The following is a 24258-nucleotide window of genomic DNA, read 5'->3' on the forward strand; positions in this document are numbered from 1 at the left end:
CTCCCAGCCCCCAGGTGCCCGCTCAGTGGGGCCTACTGCGCCCCCATGCGTGCTGGGAAAACCCACGACACCGGGGCACTCTGCAGGGTGGTCCCGGGAAGCTAGAGACCCTCCGGTGGGGACCAATGTCCGCGTCCCTGCATCACCGCCGGGGCGGGCACACCCCAGAGAGCCGGCGCACCCATAGGCCCTCTTGAGTCCCCTCCTCCTCCGGAAGCTGGGGAACTGGGAACCTCGGCCCCGATCTGTACCAGCTTTTTGATGCCGCGTGATTTTTGGAGGAGAAAGGGGAGCAGAGAGCCCTGTCCTGGAGTGCCCCCGGAGGGACAGGGGCCCCTTGGCTGGTGTGGAGGGGAGGCCAGGCCCTGTTCCCCACCCACCAGCGCTCACCACTGGAGGGCAGCGTCGCCCTGGCGGACACGGCTGTGACCCTCGGTGCCTCCTGCCACCGCCCTGGCCCTGCTACTCTGTGGAGGCACGTGAAGCTCCACGACCAGCTTCCTGTCTCTTCCCTTTGCCCCCCGGAAGGGTCGCTGGGGCCCGAGGCCTTCACCGTAGTTTCTTAGCCAGAAAAGGGAACCTAGCAAAGTAGGGTGAGGCACGAAAACGGGGGGAGTCAGGTCCCCACCCTCCTCCACCTTCCCTGGCACTGGGGGCACCAGCCTGCCCGTGCTGGCGGCTGCGGGGCTGCCCCTGGGGCCTGGGGTCGGAGCCGAGCCGGCAGGGCGGTGGGGAGGGGGCTGGGCTGGAATGGACGGCCCCCGCAGGACACTCGGTCGGGGGCTCAGGCGGGCGCACCCGTGGTGGGTGTGTGGCACTCATGCAGCCCAAGGGGCCACGGTGACCTTGTCCCCACCTCTCACCCTGGCTCCCGGTGGGGTCTCCTGGGCGGCAGAGCACGGGGCCCCGCACAGCACACAGCTGTAGGAGCTGGCTCCCGACCGGTGTGCGAGGGGCTGTCCAGCTCCCAGGCGCCCCTTGCTGCAGGTGGACGGCTGTGGGGGCGTCCGCGGGGTGGGCCCCTGTCCCGGAGCTGCCACGTCAGGCTCGGCACAGGGCGACGCCCCACAGAGTGGGCGTGTCTGTCCCGGGAGCTCGTTCCGGAGAGGGTCAGGCCAGGCCCCACCCGCTGGGCTGCCCACGACTCAGGTGTCCGACCCGCTCGGCAGTCTGCTGCTCCTCCGCAGCTCCCCCACTGCGCACGGCGGACACCGGGCGCCAGCCACGATGGCCAGCGGTCAGGCTGACCTTCCTGTCTTGGGAGCCGCCCGCCCTCTACCTGACCCACTGTCCCGGCTCACGCCCTGGAACCCTGAGGCACTCGCCCAGAAGAACTAGAGACTAGCTCCTCCCCTGCCTACCCAAGACCACTCCTGCCTCCCCCGGGGCTGCAGTTGGCCCAGACTCGGCCGCCTGTGAGCGCAGCATCCAATAAAGGCACTTGGATCAGACCGTCCGGCTCCTCCCATCTCTGTCTCGCGCTTTCCCAGCCGTTCCCCGCCGACCCGCGGGGGTGGAACAGCTAACCCGCAGCCACAGGCAGCTTGCAACCTGCCCCCCCCCCATTCCTGCTGCAGCAGGGTCTCTGGGGGAGCAGCCCTGTTGGAGCGGCCCCCAGCCTGGCCCTCAGAGGGTGCAAGGGTGAGCGCCGCTGCTGGCCTCATGCATCGCCCGGGGCACCCAGCACCCAGGGCCCATGCTGCTGCTCCCCATAGAGGGCCACTGGGGTGTGCGCTGTTGGCCTCGGGCACCTCCCAAAGCACCTCCTGCTGGGAGGGGGGTGGAGCCGACTAAAGAACAGTAGTTTGTGTGCCGATTTCTGGGGGAAATCAGGAAACAGTCCGGGAATCTCGATTTGAGAAATTTTTAGACCAAAGAAAGATCCAGGCAGCTGGAGCTCTGAGGCTGACCTCGGGCTTCTCTGGCCTCATGGGAAGGTGGCTTCTTCCCGACACGGCAGCCTTCAGGGCCCTGGCCCCAGCTCCCCTCGGCGGGACAAGGGAGGCAGCCCTGCCCGACAGCGGCCGCAGGGCCGTGACCAGTGCCAGGTCGTCGTGTGACCATGAGGGTCGGGGCACCGAAGGCTGGAGTGGCCTGCGCAGATGCATTTCAAGGTCACCATCACAGTGTGAACTCTCTGAAACGGGCAGCCAGCCTGTGGCGTGTCCACCCCACACGGAGGAGGCACTGGGAGAAGAGTTGTCTCGGGCCACATGTTACATACATGGTGACACGTCATCACAAAGACTCAGTGTTTCAAGTAGACCCGCGACTCTCTGTCGGGCTGCAGGTTGGACGTCCCTGCGTCCTTTGACACATTATTAAACCAGGGTGTTGGGGGTGTCTGCCTCTTGTTTCGCAGTCACCACGTGACGTTCTCACGCATGACGTTCTGCTCACGCATGCGCACAGCTCAGTTTCCTCCGCCGGGGGCCGGGAGGGTTCCCTTGAACCCGAGGCTGTGCCCGCGGGAGACGCGAGCGACCTCTGGCGTTGTGTCCCCACAGAGCATCCGCGGACGGAAGGCCACCCTGGAGGAGCTGCAGACCGTGCACTCGGAGGCGCACGCCCTGCTCTACGGCACCAACCCCCTCAACCGGCAGAAACTGGACAGTAAGAAGCGTCTAGGTACTGGGAGGCCTTCTGACCTTTCCCGCCCGGGGCGGTTTCCGGCCCCGTGCTCCCTCAGGGCAGCCCCACCACCTGCTCGTGGCCCCTCAGGCTGTGGGTGTAACTGTGAGTGTTGCCCGCCGGGCTCTGCCTGGGTAGCCAGGCGGGGGCCCCTCTCTGTGGGCCACACAAGTTCTCAGGAGGCGGTGGGGCAGCTGTGCTGGCCCCCGGCATGCGGGGGGCACCGGTGGCCTGCGTGTGTCTGTGTGCGGGGCAGGAGCTGGTCTGGGAACCACTGGTCCTGCAGAGCCGGAAACAGCGGAGGGTGAACACCCCGGCTCCCCGCCCACCAGGGCAGGTGGGGACCAGCCGAGCCCCGGCGACTTCCTCTCACCCTGGCCACGCGGCTCCTCGCCCTGCTCCAGGCCTGCGCTGCTGGGGCTCATGGCACCCACCCCCACCCCCCAACCTCCAACCCCCCGCCTTCCCCCCGGGAGTGCGTGTGGGTCCTGGCGGGCTGAGGACAGCACAGCTGCTTGAGCTGCCGGCCCTGCCTGGGCCCCACCCACAGCTCTGCTGCCCAGGACAGGCTGGGGAGAGCTGCGGGCAGCGTGGGACCAGACCCCCTGCCGTCCCGGTCTGCGGGCCGCCCCTCCTGGGGTTCCTCTGTGCCTGCGCTGCCCTCGCTCCTTGGCTCGGGGTTCGAAGCCCGGCTGCCGTGGTTCCTGTACGGCGCAGGAGGCGGGGCTGTGAGGGCAGCACAGGGACTGCCCCGCTGGGGGAGGGTGGGGGCATTCTGTGCACCCTGCTGTGGGATTGACCCCTCTGCTTGCCCCCAGGAGGCAACTCTGTCTCCGAGCTGGGGGGCAGTTGGCATTCCCAGGCCCCTCCCCTGGAGAGAGGGGCTTGGGCAGGAGGCAGGAAGTCTGTGCCAGGGTGGGGAACCAGGGCTCCGGTGGACACGGGGCGTGCCGAGGGCCTGGAGACTGGAGCGGAGCGTGCAGGGTGTGTCTGGAGGCCAGATAGTGCCTGCTGGGGGCCCAGAGGAAGGGCTTCTGGCCCAGAGGCAGGCAGGGCCTTGGAGGAAGGAGCCTTCAGGGACCAGGGCAGCGGGCAGGAGGGAAGCGGCCTCAGCGGGAGAGAGCCGCATAGTGTGACGGGCTGAGCCCCACCCCGGGCCTCCGGGGTCCTCCGGGAAGTGCGGCAGTCTCCGGCGAGGGGCCCGCCTGCTGCCCGGAGTGCCCTCGCTCGGGGAACCGGGGCAGCTCTGCGGGCACAGGGCGACGTTACACGCATGTTATGTGCAGATCAGCGATACACATCACGGGTGTTTCTTTTCCGCCGGAGTTGGTTCTTTTCAAGTCCGTTCACACGGCTGTGAGGGCACCGGATCTGCTCTCCCACCTCTCCGCTTGGGATCTGCTTTTAAACCCCCCGGGGCGGCCGAGCCAGGACCCGCCGCCGCCCTCAGCCCGAGGGTCCCAGAGAGGGTCCCAGACCGGCCGCGGTGGTCCTCTCACGGAGCGACCCTCGCTGGGTGCCCAAACGCTGCTTCCCTTTCTCTTCCAACGGAACCCGCAGCTGTCTCCGCCCACGTAGCACCTGTGTAGCTGATGTGCGGGACACGGGGCCTGGCTGGTGGGGTGCACTGCGGACCCCTGGGGAGGGGGTGCTGGTCGGTCACCCCCAGTGCCCCTGGAAGTCAGAGGGGTCGTCTTCTGACGGGGACACCTGGAAGGGACGTGGAGGCTGGCGCCTGCGGCCTGGGCCTGGCAGCTCCTCGCAGACAGCCAGCCTCACACCGCGTCCGAGCGAACGGGAAACATCCATCAGTGGGCGGCCTGCCCCGTCTCACGTTCCAGAAAGACCCATCGTGTCCCAAGGGCTCCCCGTGTTCTGGCCCCTTTCCCTTTTCTGTAGTGTGGGGGCTGCTGGGGCCCTCAGACTCTCCCCAGCCTTAGGGTTGGGAGCGAGGCTCACCATGGCGCCGGGTCGGGCTGGGTGACGGCGAGGTCTGTGCGGACGCGCGGGCGCAGCCGTCAGGAGTGTGGGTCGTTCCGTGCAAGGCGCACCTGCTCGGGCTGGGAGCGGAGACCCTGTGGGGCCACTGCCCACCGGGTGCTGTCCTTCCCGGGGGCCGTGGGGGTGCGGTTGTACCTTTGGAGCCAATCCGCCCTCCGAGGTGGACACGTGACTCGTGTTCCGTGGCGCCCGAGCGTTCCCAGAGCCCGTGCTGTGCTCGGGCGCCCTGTGACCGCGGCCCACTGACTCTGGCTCTCCTTCTCCCGGCAGGCTCGCTGACGTCCATGTTCGTCAGGCTGCCCTGTGGTGGTGTCGGGGTAAGTGTTTCTCTAACGTGTAAATAACGTCCTGTTTGTGCGCGGGGTCCCGGCGGTCACAGAGGCCGCCGCCTGGCTCTCCGCGGAGTGGATAATGGCTGCCAGGTGTTTTCCATACACGGGCTGGCGGCGGGGCCGCCCCCCTCACCCACACGTGTGGCTTCAAAGGCCTCGGGAGCCTGGAAGCGTTTGATGGCTGGACTCCGGCACCTTCCTCGGGGAGGGTCGTCTGGCACCCTGGCCGCCCTAGGAAGTGGGGTCGGGCGTGCGGCGGGCCTCCACGGCAGGCCTCGGCCTGCGCGTCCCGACGCAGGTGGCGAGTGTGGGTCCTGCCCGCTCTCCCTCCAGCTCCAAGCCCCCGTGAGGCTCGGAGTGCGGAAGCCTGGTGCTGGGGCCGTGAGAGGCGGGCAGAGCCGGCAGCTGGGTGCTGCCCCAGCGTTTCCAGGGGCACGGGGCCCTCGGGCAGGTGTGGTCGGGCAGACACTCGGGCAGTGTCCCCAGCCAGAGCCCTCGCTCGTGGTGGCGCGGAGGCTCCCCCCAGGCCGCCCCCAGGACGTGGCCGTACGGACAACAAAGCCGTCGGGCCCGGCGCGCGGCGCGGGGTGTGCGTGTAATTACAGATCACAGGGCGAAGCCCGCGGTCTGGAATCTGTTACGGAAATGGAGCAAAATTGTCTTCTTCCTGAGTCTTTACAAAAATCGCTGCTTTGAAAATTATCCCGTCAGAAGGGGGATCAGCGGCATTTTTTCATCCGCCACCAAGCCCTTCTAGGGCTGTTTCGTCCTGAACTGTAAGGGGGCTGCAGTCTCCTAACTCGCTCGCACAGCCCTGCAGGGCTTGCAGTTTGCAAACGAGAGCTGAGAGGGGCCGAGGGCCGGAGACCCCCCCCAGCGCGAGTGCAGACCGGCCACCGGCTGAGCAGCACCCGGCCCACACCCGGGCCCACGCAGCCGGGGCGCCGAGCACGGCCGTGGGAAACGCCCCGTGTGGCCTGGGCCGGGTGCTGTCGGGGTGCCCAGCTAGAAGTGGGGGCCCCAGCGTGTCTCTCCCCCTTGCTCCCGTGGCTGCCTGCCGCAGGAGGCAGGGCCACAGGGGCAGCCTGGGGACCAGCCCGGGGAGCACAGCAGGCCGCAGGAGCGCAAGCAAGCGTGGCGGGGACGCCCGTGCGGGCGACGAGGGCGCCGCAGCAGCGAGGAGAGGCTGCTCTGCCCTTTCGGACGTTCTGAGCGAGCGCCCGGCTGTGTGGGTCGTCCTTCCTGGACTGAGGGGGCAGCCGCGCTGGTTCCTGGTTTTGAAACTTAAGTGGAAGAAGCTGTTTCGCTCTGCTCCTCACTACCACAGGCTTCCCATTTAGTGAGGCTTGGAGAGTCCATGCCTGGCCGGCCCTGGGTGCCCTGCCTCCTTGTGAGCCGCCCACCCGTCCCCTCAGTCCATGCCCGTGTTCACTGTGGGACAGTGTGTCTCGGGCCCTGCCCTGCACTAGTAGCCACACGGCCGCCTCACCCTGAGCTGGGCGGCCGCCCGGTGGGTCCTGTGTCTGGGCTGCACCCCCTCCCCGGAGCCTCGTGCTCTGGGCCTCGGGCCGCTGGCTCGCTCTCTGTCCCTGCCCTGCTCCCTGGGCCCTCCAGCCCAGGTCTGCGACGGAGGAAGAGGGGCCGCCTGGGTGGTTGTGCGCAAACAGCCATCAGTCCGCAGAGGTGCCGCCTCGGGCTGGCCCAGCCGTGGCCTTGGCGTCCGGGAGGCTCAGGCGGCTGGCAGTCGCCCCGCCGGCTCTCCGTCTGGGGCCTTCCGGCGTTGGGCTGAGGGGCGAGTGGGTGCGGGGCGCCAGTGTCCCAGTGGCCTGCGGGGAGCGGCGTTCCCTGGAGCGGAAGCCGGTCTGTGGGAGCTGAGCACCAGAGCCCTGGAGAGGCGTCAGAGCACGCGGCGTTCCTTCGACGTTGGGAAACTGTTTACAGAACACGGCGGCTCCGTCACTGGAAAGAGTGACCCTCCCCTCACAGTGTAACACCCGTCCCACGACGGCTTCCAGCCCTGCGTCCGTGGGCTTCAAACCGCCTGGCTGCGAAGACACAGCACTGTGGCCGTGCTGAAGCCCACCTGCCCCCCGTGACGGTCAGCGTCTGTGTCGGGTGGGCAGGGGCAGTGCACCGGGACACCCCTGCCAGGCAGGGGCAGGGGCAGGCGCGGGTTCGGCAGCACCCCCAGCACACGCCGAGTGCAGCTGCCGTGGCCGTGTCTTCAGCGCCCCAAAGATCTCGGAGGCGAACTCAGGGAGGAGGCCCGCGGGCAGGCTGCGCAGACACCCCGTGAAAGGCAGGCAGTCATCTCACCGCACCGCCTCTCCAAACCCCCACTGGGCTGCCTGGCCCCGGCAGGTGCGGCCCACGCTCCTGCCTACCGCCCGCCCACCTGCGCCCGCCCACCTGCGCCCTCCCGCAAGGAAGTGCTCTCCGCGGAACTGGTCGCCGAAGTTTGTCTGCTCGTCTCCTGCACTAATAACCGGAGCTTTAAAAACTCTGACTCGCCTCAGCAAATGAACCCTACACCCGGAGAAGTCACCGGGCCACACCGCGTGGTTCAGAGTGGAGCGGCGAGCGGGCAGATGCACCATCCACCTGCACGGCCCCGGAGCTCCGCCCTCCCCCACCCCACCCCCTCCGCTCCTGTGGGGCTTACCCAGTATTTGCTCCTCATGAAATCTAGCACCAAGTGGGGCCGTGATCGCAGAGGCCTCGTTCCGGTGTTTCTCTTGGCTGCTTGTTGGTTTGACTGAAGGGTGTGCGGAGTGAAAAGCGGGGGCTGACCAGGTGGCCTCGGGGTCACTGCCCTCACTGCTCCCGGCCCCAGGTGTGCTGGGTGGCGGAGAGGAGACTCCACGTGCGGACGGAGCGGCACCCGGAGCGTTCCCTTCGGCGCACTCGCCGCTCCGTTCTGGCCGAGTGCGTTCTGGCACGCCTTCGGGGACTCGTGGGGCACGTTCCGGAATCCGCACAGAGGCGGCAGGCGCCCCTCCTGCGGTGTCGGAGGTCAGGCCCCGGCCGGGCGCGAGCACTCACCACCTTGCGTTGCCTCCCCAGGTGGACAGCGACACCATCTGGAACGAGGTGCACTCGTCGGGGGCGGCCCGCCTGGCCGTGGGCTGCGTGGTGGAGCTGGTCTTCAAGGTGGCCACGGGGGAGCTGAAGGTCAGTGCGGACGCCGAGGACGCGGGCTCCCGCGAGGACGCGGGCTTGGGCGCTTCCGGGTGGGGCCGGGGAGGGGACAGCCACTGAGACGCCCTGGAGACAGTCATGTGACTGGGGGGACAGCTCCCGCCCGGGCGTAAGGCGCCAGCAGCTGCTGCGTCCAAGGAAACATTCCCACGCTGGGGAACCACTGGCTGTCCTCAGAGGTCCGGGTCCGTGGGGCGCTCTGTAGGCAGGGGGGGACGGTTGTTGAGGTGCACCCGGGCACCCGGTTTCCTGGCAGCACCCCCAGGAGTGTTCCTGCGGGCTGCTGGCCCGCCCCGCTCTGTCGCACGCCTCGAACGCATGGCCAAAGTCCTGCTGAGCATCAGTGCATTCCTGGGCCACGGCCCGGCTCCCGCTGTGACACCGCCGGGGACCCCCCAGCGTGTCCCCACAGTGGGAGACGAGAGCCGCTGTGACAGCAGGGACCCCAGGCCCGCAGGCCAAGTGCCGCTGCGCAGTCTGGGCACGGGTGGGCGGGGCTCCCGTGGGGGCGTGCCCTGGCCCGGCCCAGCAGCCCCCTCGGTGGTGCAGCGTGCATGTGCTGGACGCAGCAGCCGCAGGGCACCCCTCCACAGGCAGGGTGGGCGGGTGCTGCTCCCTCTGGCCTCCGAGATGCTTCTTGTGGGTGGGGTCGGGCCGTCTGTTCTCCTCACTGCCCTCTCCCTGAGCCCTGAGCTGCAGTTCGCGTTGGGGTCGGACTGGGCGTGACGTCTGCCCCAGGCCGAGCCCCTTCTGTTTCACCTGCGCCCGTGGTCCCTGTCAGGTTGCTCCCTGGGGAGGATCGTGCGGGGGCCGAGGCTTCCCCCGGCCCTCCCAGAGTCCCTCTGCCCGGCCAGCAGGCTGGCGGACGCGGAAAGTCAGGGACGGCGCTCCATTAGCAACGATCGCCAGCGGACTTTAAAGAGCAGGGGCCGCGTCTCAGCCACACCCATAGACAGCCCTTTGTCCGGCCCTGGGTCTGGCCTGGGTGCAGCGTGAAGCCACATCCTCGCAGCCCCCTGAACCTGCGGACGTCCGTCTGTGACGATGTCCTCACTGACACGCACCTGTCTCTTGTCCCCGTCTCCCCACCTGGGGTCTCGTGCAGAACGGCTTTGCGGTGGTCCGCCCCCCAGGACATCACGCGGAGGAGAGCACGCCAATGTGAGTAAGGGGGGGGCGGTGCCGGTGCCCGGCTCTGGCGCCCTCGGGCGCTGGGAAGGGTGTGCCCTGTGCCCTGTGCTGTAGCAGGGGCCACTTGGGGTCAGAGGCCGACTTGCCGGTGGGTGGGGGCACGGAGGAGAGCTGGAGATGGGCAGGGGAGGGAGGGTCCGCAGACCCCGCCGAGGCTGCCAGCCGTCCACCTCCCAGGTGCCGGTCTGCTGGGAGAGCCCGGGAGAGGGAGCTGAGCCCGCCAGCGCCGTCACCGCGCGTTCTCGGTCCCACCCTCAGCCGCTTTCCGAGGGCGGCCTCTTGGGGGACCTGCTGGCGGTTCAGGGGGGTGACGACGAGGCTGAGCCCCAGCATCGGCAGCCGCCTGGACCCCTTGTCGGGCTCTGGACCCCATGGCCGTGCGCGCCCACGTCAGAGGTGGTGGCCAGGGAAGCACGGGGAGTGTGGGGGCCCTGGGCAGCCATGGCTGTGGACAGCTGGTGACAGGTGCACGCCCCCCTGACCCAAAGCCTCGGGGCTGACTCCTGCCCTCGGCTGCTGTGCCAAGTGCCTCTGCTGCCTGCGGGGAGGGGCTGTGTCGCTGGCCCGGGAGGCCCCCCCAGGGGACACGACGGGCTCCCCGGGCGAGAGGCAGGCCACCCCGCGCTGCTGGGGAGAGTCAGGAGGAAAGGAGGTGACGTTGGGGCTGTGCCCAGAGAATGGGGGTGGCTTGTCACCTGGCAGAGCGGGGAGCGTGCGCACAGCTCTGTCCGGTGGAGCCAGGAAGTGCAGAGGGCGCTCGGAGAAGCCACGAGACGCCGGCACAGCCCAAGCTGACCCCGGGGGCAGGGCCAGCCCCGAGTCCCAGAAGGAGTCGCAGGAAGACGGGGCACTCACCACTGCCGGGGTGGGCTTCGGGTGCAGTCTCTGCAGCCACGCCCAGACGTCACCGGTCACCCCCGGGCCCAGAACACGCGTCCGGGCCAGTGGGGAGCAGGGCCGGGTGCCGTGGCTCCGGAACGGCTTCCTCACCGGGGCCTCAGTGGTCGCACGTGCTGAGCCGTACACGCAGAGGCCCCTGTGCGCTGCGGGGGAGGGTTCTGGGGACACGCCTCCCCCGTGCCGCGGGCGGCTGCGCACACCCTGGGGCCGGGCTGGGCTCCCGGACCGCAGCCTGGGCTCCAGAAGCAGGACAGCCAGGCCGTTCAACTCTGTGGGAGTCCCAACGGAGAACAGCTGCGTTTTGTCTCGGTGACTTTCTCAGACTTCGTGCTCTCTGAGGGAGACTGGAGTCGCGGGCAGTCGCTGGGGTGGCCGTGTGTCATTGTGCCACGTTTTAGCGCAGGGACAGATGGGCAGGACCAACCAAGTGCAGGAGGTCATGCCTGTGCCCTGTGGCCCGTGGTGCCTCTTGAGAGGCCAGCAAGGAGATGGCGCTGGTGCAGAGAGACACGGGCTCCGTACTGGGGCGGGGCCGTCTGCACGCAGCGGGCCGTGTGTCAGTCCGCCGTGAGCGTCCCCTGCGGTTCACCGGCCGCTGCGTGGAAGCCGTGCGCTCCCCAGACCCTCTCGGACTCGCCTGGGCTCGGGGCGGCTCTGCTGGAAGGTATGTGGAAGCTGGTCCGAACCCGTGTTTCTCTCCGACTCTCACCTGCAGGGGCTTCTGCTACTTCAACTCCGTGGCCATCGCAGCCAAGCTCCTGCAGCAGAGGCTGAACGTGAGCAAGACGCTCATTGTGGACTGGGTGAGGGCCGCCCCTGGGCGAGGGCGGGGGCGGGGGCCGGGGCTGCGGTTCCCGTGGGCGCACCAAGCCCCAGGTGGAGGGGCGGGCGGGGCGCTCGGGCTCCCTCACGCTGAGGTTCGGGGGCCTTCCCTGTCGGAACCGCGTCGAGGGCGCGGAGACAGAGCCCCAGGCAGGGCAGGTCTGTTTCACAGCAGCTGCTGCGTGGGGTCCGCGCCCGACACGTGCACCTAGAGGTGCCCCTGCCGCTGCGGGCGACCAACTGCTGGCCAAGCCTTGCTGGGAGGCAGGTCCGGAGGCGGCGGGGCTGCCAGTGGCCACCCCCTCGTCTGAGCGTGCAGCCCCACTGTCCCCGGCCGAGTGCGCCACTGCGCTGGGCCTCGCTCCCCCACAGACGCCCTCCTGGCCTCCGCGCAGGGCACACAGCGTGCGCCACCCTCGCCACCTGCCCCCTGTGCCTGCAGGGTGCCGCTCCTCACGGCCCCGCTGCCCGCGGGGCCTGCCTTGGGCTCCCCGTTCCTACGCCGCAGGTGGGGAGCGGGGCCGGCTGTCACTTCACTCTCCTTTTCATCGAGACAGGGGGAGTGAGGGGCGTTCTCTTTGGTATTTCTGTTAACTTCGTAATTTCTCAAGGAAAACAGGAGGTAGGCCAGGTGGGGGTAGCATTTGTGATGCAGAGTTCTTCTTGGTGTAGAAGAGAAAACCCAGAAACACAGCGCAGAGCACCCAGCACGCACCCAGGGTGGGTGTTGGTCACGGAGGCCCAGTGGCCCTGAGGTGGCCCCAGCAGCATGACTTGGGATCACGCACACCTGGAGCAAGTCACCAGCTGCCGTGTACCTGGCACCCCTGCCCTGAGCCCTTCCATGGCTCCTGAAGGGGTAACGAGGGACACTGGGGGCATGCCAGGTGCCATGTGGGTGATGCCACACCGTGAGAGTGCCCCGCAGTGGGACAGTGTCCACCCCGCAGGTGTGGCTGCAGCACCTGGCGAAAGCCAGGGACCTGTCTAGAAGCCTCAGGGAGCCTCCCCGAGGCAGGTGGTGCCGTGTCCCGTAGGTGCAGCGGTGCACGCCTGCTGCCCGTTCGCAGCGGCCCCTGTCTTCTCTCGCCGGCACGGGCGGCTTTACAGGGAAGGGGGAGAGACTGAGTAGCGACCGGGCCCCTGGCTCCCCGGTCGCTGGCATGCGAGCAGGGCCCCCTTCCCTGGGGCCCGCAGGGGCCTGCCCCGAGGGCACGCGGTCTCGGGCCTGGGGGAGGCCCAGCTGCCCCTGTGTGCGGCCGGGAGAGGTAGTTTGCCGACATGGCATGGAGCCAGGGCCCGGCGCTGTGCGCCTTGTGCGCCTGCCCCTCGCCCTGTGGGTGATCCCCTGCCTCATCCCGGCATCGGCGCAGAGAGGGCACCTCACTGTGCTTGACAACGAGCAGCCGTGGTCGAAGGGTGGAGGCGCGGCTCGTTCTTCGTGGACACAGCAGGTGAGAAGTCAGCCACGTGGTTGGAAAACCGTGGCCTCCCCCAGGCGGGGCTGAAAGACCAGCCACTTGTCACTGCCGAGGCCCGCAGTCTGCTCCAGTGCTGGGGACTTGCACCCGCCCCACTCGCTTCCTGCTGGTCCCCGGGCCCCCGCCCTGGGGGTGCTGGGGCACGGCCCGGCCCGGCCGGCACTGAGCCAGCCCTCGCCCACAGGACGTGCACCACGGCAACGGGACCCAGCAGGCCTTCTACAGCGACCCTGGCGTCCTCTACGTCTCCCTGCACCGCTACGACGATGGCAACTTCTTCCCGGGCAGCGGGGCGCCCGACGAGGTGTGTGGGCCTCCTGGGCGTGGGGGGCTTTCGGGCGAGGTCGAGGCAGGGTCACCTGCTCCCGGAGCCCCCAGGAGGCAGCTGGAGGCCGGCAGCCGAGGTCCCAGCCCATGTGTGCCCGGCGGCCAGCTGTCCTGACGTGCCGGGTCCAGGCAGACAGGGCGGTGCAGGCGGGAGCAGCAGTGCGCCCCCTCCCGTGTAGGCCGAGCTCGCCTGGCTCCGTGGCCCGGGTGCCTGCACCCCCGAGCCCTGGGGACAGCGGCTCAGAGCCTTCGTGACACCCTGAGCCCAGCCAAGCCCACCACACTCTGAGCAGAGGCCCTGCAGTGGGGCTCCCACCCGGCGAAACAGCCACCCCCCTCTACCCCCCCACCCCGGTCTCCCTTCCTGGAAGGAAGGTGAGAGAGTGGCCCATGTCTGTCGCTCAGTCACTTAGCACGGAGCTGCAGGTCCTGCCCTGGCCAGCAGAAGGGGCAGCCCTCCCCCGTTCCCACAGGCCAGGAGGACGGGCCAGGGGACCCCGAGCTCTGTGGGACGTGCCGCTGTCGGCGTGTCGGGCTGTGGGGCCCGGCGACCCACGAGTGAGGCTGCCGCGGGGCGCCGGGGCTCCCAGGCCGAGGGTCTGCGACGTGCGTGTCTCTGCCTCACGCAGGTGGGCGCAGGACCAGGCGTGGGCTTCAACGTCAACATGGCCTTCACCGGCGGCCTGGACCCCCCCATGGGAGACGCCGAGTACTTGGCCGCCTTCAGGTGAGCGTCTGCTTCCTGTCCCCGAGGCACCCGGGACCTTTCTGAACCCCACCCCCGTGTCCCCAGCTCTCACTGGCTTTGACCTCCACCTTCCTGTCTGAGCACCTCAGACCCGCCTCAGGGAGGCCCCCCCGCCCCCGCCCCGGGGTACACATGCAGAGGTGGGGGTTTCTGTCGCTGCATTTGGAGGAGCGGCGCCCTGGGGCCTGGGGTTGGGTCCCGGTCCCTCCTTCCAGCTGGAGGCAGGGTCTCTGAGGCCGCCCTCCGGCTTGTCCGCGGTGCTCCTGCCCGTGCGTCCTCCCATCGGAGACGCATCGGAGACGGGGCCGCGTCTCCGCCCTGGCAGTGCAGTGCGGGGTGTGCGCGGGGGCCTGCTGACGGGGAGCGGGCGCTCGGGGCTGGAGGGCTGCCGTCTCCTGACCCGTTCCCTGCAAACGTCCACGAGGAGGCGGCAGCCGGAAGGCATCTTGCTCCTCTGCTGAGGGCAGGGCAGGCCGTGCCCGTTGGGGGGCTTCCTGTGCCTCCTGCTGGGCTCCCAGAGCGGAGCTGCAGGGCCGGCTGCCCCGCTCCGGGGCCGCTGTGGGCACTGGCGCCAAGGGGTGCCGTCCGCCCCGATCCGGGCACTCCGCAGCAGTGTGGCGGCCTGGCAGGCGCGGGGAGAGGCAGGGTCTGTTCAGGGTGAAGTCTGACCGCCCTGAGCCCTGGCGAGAGAACCCCAGGAACCAGCCCCACGGCCTGTCCCTCCGCCGCCCATCCTGGGGGCTGAGCTTCCGCAGAGGCCGTGGCTGCAGATGTGCCTCGGGCTCCTGTGCGGCCTGCAGCAGCCACGTGGCCCTGGCAGCACCTGCTTGCTCGCCTCCGGAGGGGGCCCCACCCCCGACCCCAGCTGTTTCTCGGGGTCTGCGCCAGGGAGGCCTTCGATCCGCCGCTCCAACAGGGGGTCCGGTCCGTGGGAGTACTCCTCGGTCACCTCCTGGAGGGCCCACCCAGGCGTTCACCGGAGTCACTTTTCCCGCTGGTCCCTGTGTTTTACACTCGGTCTGCGTGCTCCGTCGGATACAGTGGGACGTGGGTCAGTGCCCTGCCCAGTTAGAGAACGTCTCCCGGGCAGAGTGTCCGAGAGTGTGCTCACGTGCACAGCTGAACGTCAGCTCCGTGAGACCTGAACTCTGGCTGCCCCCCCACCCCCGGGGACTGGCCCCCCTAGGAGGCTGCTCTGCAAATGGATGTCCCAGTGCTGCAGTGAGGGGTGCAGACAGTGCCTGAGTGAACGTCGGTGCCACCCAGGGGACAAGGGGCACCGCATGGGCGAAACCAGTGAGGGCAGAGAGGGCGGAGCTTCCTTCAAATGGGTTGGAGGGGTGAGAGTGGCAGGTCTTTCCTTCGGGCCGTCGTTCTGCCAGGTGGGGCCCTCTGGCCTGCGGGGGACGTGCCTGCCAGAGCCGCCTGCGGCCCACGTCAGTGCCGGCGGGGCATGGCCACCCAGGGGCCGGGGACGGTGCTCGTCCCTTTAAGGTGGACCCGCTCCGGGGAGTCGGTGCCGACGTCCTGTTTTAATCTCCTGCCAAGCGCAGCACGATGACACCTTATCACACGAGCCTCGTGAAGCCTGAGCCGCTTGCTTTGAAAAGGAAAATTGTTTCAGGGTTTTTTATTGATTTAAATGTAAAATAGCCCTTTGAAGTTCACAATTTACAGTTCCTTGGGCATCGATCAGAGGGGGGAGGAGGGTCAGGATCCATTTCCCCTTCTCTCTGCCCCCACCCCCGCCGCCCGGGGGCGGCGGACAGCGCGTGCCTCGGACAGCGCGTGCCTCGGAGGGAGGGTGCTCCTCGGAGCCTGCCAGGCCCATTTCAGGAGAGGGAGCCGGGATGTGGAGGAGACGAGAACGCGGCCCCTAATGAAACCCAGGAGCAGGGGCGCTTTCCCCTGGGGCGGGGGGAGGGGCTTAATTCAAACCAGCGGGCGGGCGAGGCTTTGAAGTTGGCGCAGGAGGCCGGGGTCTGTGCCCGGAGATGAGGGCACTTTCCTTAACCCCTCGAGTACCTGCGCCGAGGGGCCACCTGCCGGCAGTGAGGACGGCAGCGTCGGGGTGTCCTTGCCCTGGGGTGGCCGTGGACCTGCGTGCCCCACGGGCAGCTGCTCGCTGAGCGAAAGCAGAGGCGCCTTCCAGGCGTGACGGAGGTGGGGATGCGTCCGGCGCGCCCGTGCGGCGTGCTTTGCCTCTTTCTGGCGTGTGTTCTGGCGTGTCCGCAGCAACCTGCGTTCTCACCGCCTCTTCAGCACGTCTCTCACGGGGTCCCCACGCCTCTCCCGCGGGGGGTTCGCTCGAGGACCGGCTGTGGCGGTCGCAGAGGCAGAGACAGAACAGTGGAGGCTGGTGCCCGGCTGCCCTCCTCGTACCTGCCCTGGTGGCAGTGGGGTTGGGACAGACGGCCCACGTGGCGCCTGCCCCCTCGGGGGGCTCAGCCGCGACCCCGGGGCCCCAGCCAGCAGTGTGGCCGAGGAGGCGGGTGTGTGCACCTGCCTACTCATCGGACCTGCAGGAGTGGGGGCCATGGGTCCCAGGGGTGCTGGGTGCTCCCACAGGAGCCAGTGCCGGCGCAGGACCATCTGGGTGGGTCCGCCTCCAGGGAGCGTGACGGCAACCTGACAGGCACGCGTGCCCCTGGCTGCGACCCGGGGAGCGGGCACCATGCACGGCCTGTTGGACGGGCCGCCTTGGGCAGTTTGGCAGCAGAAGGGGGTGGGCGGGCGGCACCAGGAGGCCAGGGAAGGAGGCTGACCCTGACCGGGGCCGGACACAGGGTGGGAGGCGGGGTGGGGGTACTGGGCAGAGAAACAGCAGGAGCAGGTTTGGGTGGCCTGGAGTGTGGTCCGCTGGGGACAGGGGTGTCTGAGCCGATTTTCAGGAAGGAGCTGGAAAATGCTTCTCTGATTTGGGCAGTTGGGGGCTACTGGCAACTTGGGGGACAGTCAGTGGAGGTCAGGACAGAAAAGGCAGAGTGCGTGGGGGTGGGGCGAGAGACAGCAGATGCGCTGCTCCTCTGAGGACCTGCGGCGGGGGGTGGGGGGACAGGAGCCGGGACCTGCCTGGAGTGAGGTGGGAGCCCCAGAGAGCACAGGGACACCGAGGCAGGGGCCTCGGCCGGCGTCCCACAGCAGCAGGGCCAGAGCAGTGCAGGTGGCATTGAGGACGGTGGCGGTGGGGCTGTGGGGATGAGGGGGCGCACTGCGTGGGCCCAAGGCCCCCTGTGGGGGTGGCAGCTGCAGAGCCAGGCGGCCACACCCGTGAAAGTGACTGAGCGAGGCGTGAGGACACGGTGGGGAGGGGGAGGGGAGGACAACAGGTTCAAGTCGGAGGCACCAGCCCAGGGAGGATGCCCCCACTTCATCAGGGTGACCTCTGGGGGCCCAGGGGACCCCAGTTTCAGAATACAGGCGGGGGCTGCAGGGGTGGGGCAACAGGGGCAGGGCAGGTGCCTGTCGGTTCCGGTTCGGACCCCCAGCAGAGGTCAGGTGCGTGGGGACGGCTGCTCCGGCTGCTGGCCCGGGGACTCGGGCGCACACAGTGGTTTTGGCAGCTGTCTCCAGAGATGGGGCCTGAAGCTGCCCCTGCCCTGGCACTCGGGCCACACCCACCGTGCACGCAGGCCTGGCCCCGAGGCCTGCCTGCTCGTCCCCTCACGGCTCTGCCGGAGCCAGCACCACTGCAGGGCACAGGGCTCCTGGGGCGGGGGTGCTGTTCCCAGCAACTGCCCCCTCACACCCCTCCTGCGTGAGGGGCGCTCCGCTGGCACGCACTCACCTGTCTCCTGTCGGAGACCCGCTGCGCTCTCACCGCCAGGGGCACCGCTAGCAGACCGTCTACTTCCGTGGGACCGGCGCAGCCCACGCCTCTCTGCCCTCAGAGGGCCCTGCAGGAGGCCCTGGGCAGCCCCGTAGAAGCACTGAGGTGACGGTAGGCCTGCGGTGATTGCATAGGCGAAGTCTGTTACAGTTTTATTCTAGAGGTGAAATGGGACCAGTTTGCCATTTCCTTTGCAGCGTCTGTGAAGGACCGAGGGACGCTCTTTCAGCTCCGCCCCCTCCCCGCCCCCGCCCCGCACAGGGGTTGGGTGGGTGGTGATGGGGCTGGACGGGCCCCTCGGGAGTCACTGCGTTCGGCTCGGGCAGAGGCAGAGTCCGTCCGGGGAAGCGGCACATCCCGGGCCAGACACCACAGTCGCTGCTGGAGACCCTTGAGGCACCCGCCTGGCCCTCGGGCCACTCCGGGTTTTCTCCGCTGAGCGAGTGTTTGGGATGACCACGTTACACAGAGGCCCCACGCCAGGGCGAGCCGCGAGCACACACGCCCACGCATCGCCCGGCTACGCGTGGGGGCCCAGCGTGCCCGTGCAGCCGCACTCGCGGGGCCGCCGTGCTGCCTGCGCCCTGTGTTCCGTGGGCTCTGGGGCGGGGCTGCTGTTCTGAGTCGGGCCGGCTGGCCAGACGGGGCGGCCCTCCCGCAGCAGCGCCCGGGGCGAGCTGGCGCCCACTCGCGTGTCTGTGCTTCCCAGCGTGCGTGTCCCAGCTTCCAGGCCCACGCAGCAGCATGGCTCCTTGAACACCCGTCTCCCTGGACAGACCTCGAGGGGCCGAGGCCGAGGGCCGGTGTGGGTTGTGCTGCCTGTGCGGCCCTGAGGAGCCCGGGCTCGCGGGGCCTGCGCCCTGTGCCCTAGGGCAGACACTGCGCCTTCCCGCGTCTGAGGTGGAGGCTCCGGCTCCTCCTGGGCCCAGAGGCCCTCCACTCCCGGCGCTGTGCCAGGGCTGTCCACGTGGGCCGCGTCTGTGCGGGAGCAGGCGTGCAGGGGACTCCACTGTGCACTGTGTGCACAGAGCCCTTGGCCTCGATTGCCGCGGGCACGACTGAACGTGTTCAGGCCGGGGGCCGGCACCACAGCCATAGCAACGGGTCTAGAACGGCTTGGCAGAGTGGGGTCCTCGGGCCAAATGCATCGGATGTTTCTAAGTGACACTGTGCTGGGACATAGCCTTGCTCTTGCATGCCCCCCGCCCCCGTGCGTGTCTGCTCGCACACAGCCACGCAGTGCTGGGCAGTGGCAGCAGGCGCCATGTGGCCTGGAGCCCAACACACCGAGTCTCCAGCCCTGGGCTTCATCCCCCGGGGCCTGTCGGACATTCCAGAGCACCTCTGGGTGGCGGGGGGCGCGTCCCGAGGAAGTGAGTGCACTGCGCTCAGCCAGGGTGAGTTGGGGTGGGCAAGAGGGCTCAGTCCCGTGGGCTGGGGGCTGCGAGAGGGCTCAGCTGCCACCCCGGCCACACATGGCCCTGGTGCTGGGCTCAGGGCTGGTGGGAGCAAGTGGGAAACTGAGCGGAGCCGCCCGCACCTTCGGGTGGGACCCTTGGGAGCTGCCCCGCTGCCCCGTGGGGCGCACTGTTGCTGTGGGCTGCAGGTGTGGCTCTCAGCGCCCGCGGGGCTGGCTGGTCGGGACTTCTCAGGCACTGTGGGGTCCCAGCCCCCCGAGGCCCAAGGCCTCTGACCTCGAGGGGAGCTGGGGCAGGGGCAGTCGGAGACCGCGGGGCCCTCCTCTGCACCTGCGTCCCTCGCTGACTCCGGGTCGCCTCCTGTCCTCTGCAGAATGGTGGTCATGCCGATCGCGACCGAGTTTGCCCCCGACATGGTGCTGGTGTCGTCGGGCTTCGACGCCGTGGAGGGCCACCCCACGCCTCTGGGCGGCTACAGCCTCTCTGCCAGATGTGAGTCGGGCGCGGGGCACACGCGGGGCCTGTGAGTCGGGCGTGGGAGCACACGCGGGGCCTGTGAGTCGGGCGTGGGAGCACACGCGGGGCCTGTGAGTCGGGCGTGGGGGCACACGCGGGCCCTGTGAGTCGGGCGTGGGGGCACACGCGGGGCCTGTGAGTCGGGCGTGCGGGCACACGCGGGGCCTGTGAGTCGGGCGTGCGAGCACACGCGGGGCCCTGTGAGTCGGGCGTGGGGGCACACGCGGGGCCCTGTGAGTCGGGCGTGGGAGCACACGCGGGCCCTGCTCCGTGTCTCAGGTCTCACCCTCAGTGGCACTGTTTCTTCCCGTCTCGCCAAAGGCGTGACCCTGCTGGAGACCGTGTGGGGACGGAGCCGAGAGCAGGTGCAGCTCAGAGTCGGGGGGGGGGGGGGCCCAGGCTGCCGTCTCCCCGCCACGTCGAGGGGCTGGTGTCGGATGGCGGCCCTGCTGCTGCCACAGGAAAGCAGTGGCTGTGAAAACCGCCCTGCCCACGGGGCAGGCCACACAGAGACCACCTGGCATGGAACCCCATGTCCACAGGAAGGCCCTGGGTGCCCCACCACCGCCCAGTACTACAGCCATCAAAGCAGTCGAGTCCTCCGACTCCTCTGGGGCTCCCTGGCAGCCCCTCGTGCTGACCCCAAGGGTACAGCTGGCCAAGGAGAGCCTGCCTGTCCCTGCCCTCCCACAGGAAGTAGGTGGGTCACCAGAAGAAAGAGGGAAGCAAAGGGCCACCGTGGCACTGGGGTGTGGCCGTGCGGCTCAGTGGCTGAGGAAGTGACCGGGCAGAGGCCGGCATGCCCCCTGTGCTCAGAGCCCTTGGTGCCCAGCACCGAGCCCAGGCCGGGCTCCCTCTCACGGTCCTCACGGCTCCAGTTCCCATCAGAGACCAGCTGGGGCTTCCGGAGGGGACGGCCTCTCGGTGCCCACGGCCGCCAGGGAGCACCTGTGGCGTGGGGCTGGTCTGCTGACGGCCAGCTGGCGATGGGGCTGCTGACCAGTGTGGCGGGGCTCTTACCGGCTCTTTAATAAGTGTCAGGCTGTTGTGGCCACAGGTGGTAATTATCGTTACCCGTCAGGCGTTTCTGCCCGTGGGAGGGTGGCGTGGGTGCAGCAGAGGGACCGTGGCTGTTGATGAAAGCCGGGGGCTCCAGACACAAGTGTCAGAGTCCTAGAGGGGCACGTGTGTGCATTGATGTGTGTGCCAGAACGTGTGCACGCACACGTGTGTCCAGCACACCCACTGACCAGAGCCCTGGGCCCCGGGGGTGGATGAGGCATGCCCCGGCGGCTTCCCTGCCCCAGGCAGGGCCCTGCCTCTGGGCCCCGTCCCCCGGGAGAGAGCTGAGGGGCTCCTCCTGCAGCCCCTCCCCGCCCCCCGACGAGATGATTTGCGGCATTATAAAATCAAAGCGCTGAAGCCGTAATTCCTGCTCTCACGCAGATCAAACAGAATCGCAAACCGAAATGCTTCGACGAATTTACTACAGCCGAACCTGGCTTCCATTACGAGCCGCGGTGCCCTGGCCCCTGGGGTCCGCGTGTGATGTAATGCGTCTCCGGGCGCTTTGATGTGTTGCCAGCGTCGGCTCGCGCCCGCCCTGCCCTCCACCTCATCCCCTGTTTCCCGTTGCAGGTTTCGGGTACCTGACGAAGCAGCTGATGGGCCTGGCTGGAGGCCGGATCGTTCTGGCCCTGGAGGGGGGCCACGACCTCACGGCCATTTGTGACGCCTCGGAAGCGTGCGTCTCTGCTCTGCTGGGGGATGAGGTAAGAGAGCCGGAGCCGCAGGCCGCCGTGGGCGGGCCCAGGCCGGCGTGGGCCGCCTCCCTGGCTGCCGCTGGGTGTTGGATGTCCCCGGGCCCAGCCGGCAGGCTAGTGCGCGGCTGGCAGAGCTGCTCCACGTGACGGGAGGGAGGTGAGCCGCGGCTCGTCAGGGTGCTGCTCCTAAGAGGATGGTTCAGGACCTTGGGGGCTGGGCCTTGTGTGGGTCACCGGGAGAGCATCCACTCTCACGGTCTTGGCCTGCTTCCAAGACTACCAGCTCCCTGCAGAGTTCTGGGAGGGATCACCGCAGGGGCCTCAGAGGCCAGGCGGGGGCCTCTGCCTCTGACACCCTGGGCTGGCTCTGCCCGCTGTCCCTCGCCCCCCTCCCCCCCCCCCCCCCCCCCCGAGGCCGCAGCACAGCCAGGGGGATGCCGTGGCTGCACACACAGGTCTCCAGGGCCTGGGCTGGGTGGGGCGGGGCTTCCGAGGGTTCAGGGAGAGAGCCTCCGGGGGGTGGGGGGGGCAGCATCCGCTCCCTCCCAATCCACTCCAGGTGGGGAGGGTGGGAGGGCAGGGCTGCTGGGCTGCACGGTGTTCAGCCCCCTGAGTGTCTGAACTCCCCGGCACAAAACTGGTTTGGAAGCTTCTGTTCTCAGTTTCAAAAAGGTGCTCTTCCCGAAACCTTGAAGTCCACCCACAGGCCTTGGCCGTGGGGCCCTGACCCCGTGATGACCCCGTGAAAGGTGCCTGGGGCCGGCCCGGGTCCCCCAGTGTGTCTTTCTCTGGGTGTGCATCACGTGCGGCTTCTGGAAACAAGCCCTGGGGAGGGAGCAGGGGCTCCGCTCTCCTGCCGTCCCCTGGGGCTCGCTCCCCTCGGCCGGGCCAGGCTTCCTGGGGGTCCTGTCTGGGGCCTGTCGTCTCCACGCCCGCCCTGCGGCCGGTCACACCGCGAGTGTGAGCTCCGTCTCGAGTGCGGCACCTCACCTCACCTGCTCATTGCCTGGTGGGGTCCCTTCCTGCCCCGACTGCGGCTGCTCTCGGAGACGCCCATCAGGGGAACAGCCAGCGGCAGGACCCCGGGCGCCTTCGGGCAGGCATCCACGCCCCGTGTTCAGTTCGAACCCCCCCACGCTGTGGTCGGGCGGCTGGTTGTGGACAGCTCTCCCGTGACGTGATCTAGCACTCTGTCCCCACACGGCTCCCGGTCTGCATCGCCGCCTCACTCGCGTGAACTGACAGCAGGTGGGCTGTGGGCAGGAGGAGGAGGTGTGTGCCAAGTGTCCTGCCAGGCTTGGGGATGGGGGTGGGGACAGAGACAACAGGGGACATGCAGAGGCAAAGGCGAGGTCCGCCGCCAGGTCTGGGCCTCAGCCCAGCCGAGGGTGACAGTGACCTGCGTGGGACCGGATCCCTGGGAGGCCGTGTGTGTCCTCCCTGAGAGCGGGCCCAGGCAGGGCGGTGACCAGGTGAGCCCAGTCCCGGGTGGGGGTTGGTGCCCAGCGTCCACTTCCTGCGGCTGCAGTCTCGATGGTGGAGCTCAGGGCCCCGGGACAGGGACGTGGCCCCAGCGGCCGGCTTGCAGTTCAAACCTCGAGGCCCGTGGCGGCCAGCCCAGCCTCCACCCACAGCCATCCGCCAGGGCCGCCGGCCAGCGGTGGGCCTGTGGCACCGGGCGGTGCTGTTGCCCTCACAGTCCTGCTGGTCACGGGTGGTGTTCTTCTGCAGCCAGGTCACAAGCAGACCAGGGCTGGTCCTGCCATGTGTCTCGTGTCCGGTCAGCTGGGTCACGCGTCCCCAGACACAGTGCTTCTCGAGGTATCCGCAGCTTTCCCGGTGTTCTGTCTTCACGTAAGATGCTCTTCCCTCTTTTGCTGGAGTTAAAAGCAAACTGATTTATGTATTTAAATTGTCCCGGAGCTTTTTGATTCTTCAAGTTATTCTAAAATAACAACAGAGAACTGAGCTTTCATCCAGGGCCCATCCCTGCTACCTGACACATTTGCTCTTATAACAAAAAGCGTTCTTTTTCGTACATCAAAAAGCAGGAAGCGGTGGTTTTATCAGGGTCTTTTAAAATCCCTTTAATGCAAGAAAGCCGGACGGGGCCCCATGCCTCTGCCCCACCGCCTTTGATGAGGGTTGATGGACGGCGTGTTGGACAACTTGGCACGCACCACGAGCGGCCAGCTGCGGCGGGCGCAGCCGCCAACGGGAGCTGGAACGGGGCTGCCGTCGGAGACCAGCACGGCGGCCGAGGCCGGCGCTGCTCCCAGGAGCCACTGTGTGTGACGGCTTCAGCTGCGTGTGCAGCTGCCGGCGGCGAGAATGGATGACAGTGAGGTGTCGCTGAGGCTGCCCTCGGGAGCCGTGCGGACGGGGGTGCGGGGGGCCCAGTGGGCGGGGTGCTGACGTGCGGATGGAGGTGCAGGGGGGGCCCAGTGGGCGGGGCGCTGAGGTGAGCCGGGAGGAGCTGCTGGGCAGGTGGGAGCCGTCATGTCTCGGGTCACTTGTCCCCTCCAAGGCAGCATTTTGTTCGGGCCAGCTTTCTGGTTAATCAGGTGGTCTTTCAGGGGTCAGGACCACCCTTTTACTCCACCGACCCCGCGGTTAGCCGAGGAGCTCAGGGAGGACCGGGGGAGTCGCGGTGTCAGGAGAAAGGGTGTTCATTGGGAACGTGGCGACCCGGCTATGTTGCTGAGCGTTCGGAGAGATGTGGCTGTGACGGAGTGCGAGGCGGCTGAAAGCTGCGTGTGTGTGGCCCTGGCTGGGCGGCTCCGCTCATGAAAGCTTCATCCTGTGACCAGAGGTCGCAGGTTCGATCCCCAGTCTGGACACGTGCAGCCCTTGGTCAGGTGTGCGTGGTCCTTGGTGAAAAAAGTCATCAGGTGAGGGGGAGAGACACACAGACCCTGGACCCACTCAGTCTGCTCATGACCAGCCGTCCCCACTCACTCTCACACATGCTCACAGTCGTGCTGACACACGTGGTCATGCTTGCACGTGTGCTCACAGCCATGGGGCGCCTCACTGGGATCGTGGGTGGCGGGGGGCACAGGCAGTGACGTGGCCACAGTGCTGAGACCTGACCGTGGCTG

At 68.4% G+C, this 24258-nt stretch overlaps 1 protein-coding gene across 9 annotated transcripts in view; it reads left to right on the top strand.

Moving 5' to 3' along the window:
- HDAC4 (histone deacetylase 4) overlaps window positions 1–24258 on the top strand; it is a 147099-nt gene that overhangs the window by 112513 nt on the left and 10328 nt on the right. For 7 of the 9 annotated variants that reach the window (XM_036022637.1, XM_036022633.1, XM_036022631.1 and 4 more), the window contains 9 exons: window positions 2508–2628; window positions 4903–4949; window positions 8028–8135; window positions 9268–9323; window positions 10969–11056; window positions 12741–12860; window positions 13513–13610; window positions 19252–19370; window positions 21033–21166. In XM_036022637.1, coding sequence (XP_035878530.1) covers window positions 2508–2628; window positions 4903–4949; window positions 8028–8135; window positions 9268–9323; window positions 10969–11056; window positions 12741–12860; window positions 13513–13610; window positions 19252–19370; window positions 21033–21166 — 891 coding nt within the window. The remainder of the gene's footprint in view (window positions 1–2507; window positions 2629–4902; window positions 4950–8027; window positions 8136–9267; window positions 9324–10968; window positions 11057–12740; window positions 12861–13512; window positions 13611–19251; window positions 19371–21032; window positions 21167–24258) is intronic. The other 2 variants (XM_036022634.1, XM_036022635.1) reach the window with 1 other exon arrangement.

The sequence above is a fragment of the Phyllostomus discolor genome, chromosome 4 (genome assembly GCF_004126475.2).
Source record: "Phyllostomus discolor isolate MPI-MPIP mPhyDis1 chromosome 4, mPhyDis1.pri.v3, whole genome shotgun sequence".
Lineage (NCBI taxonomy): Eukaryota > Metazoa > Chordata > Mammalia > Chiroptera > Phyllostomidae > Phyllostomus > Phyllostomus discolor.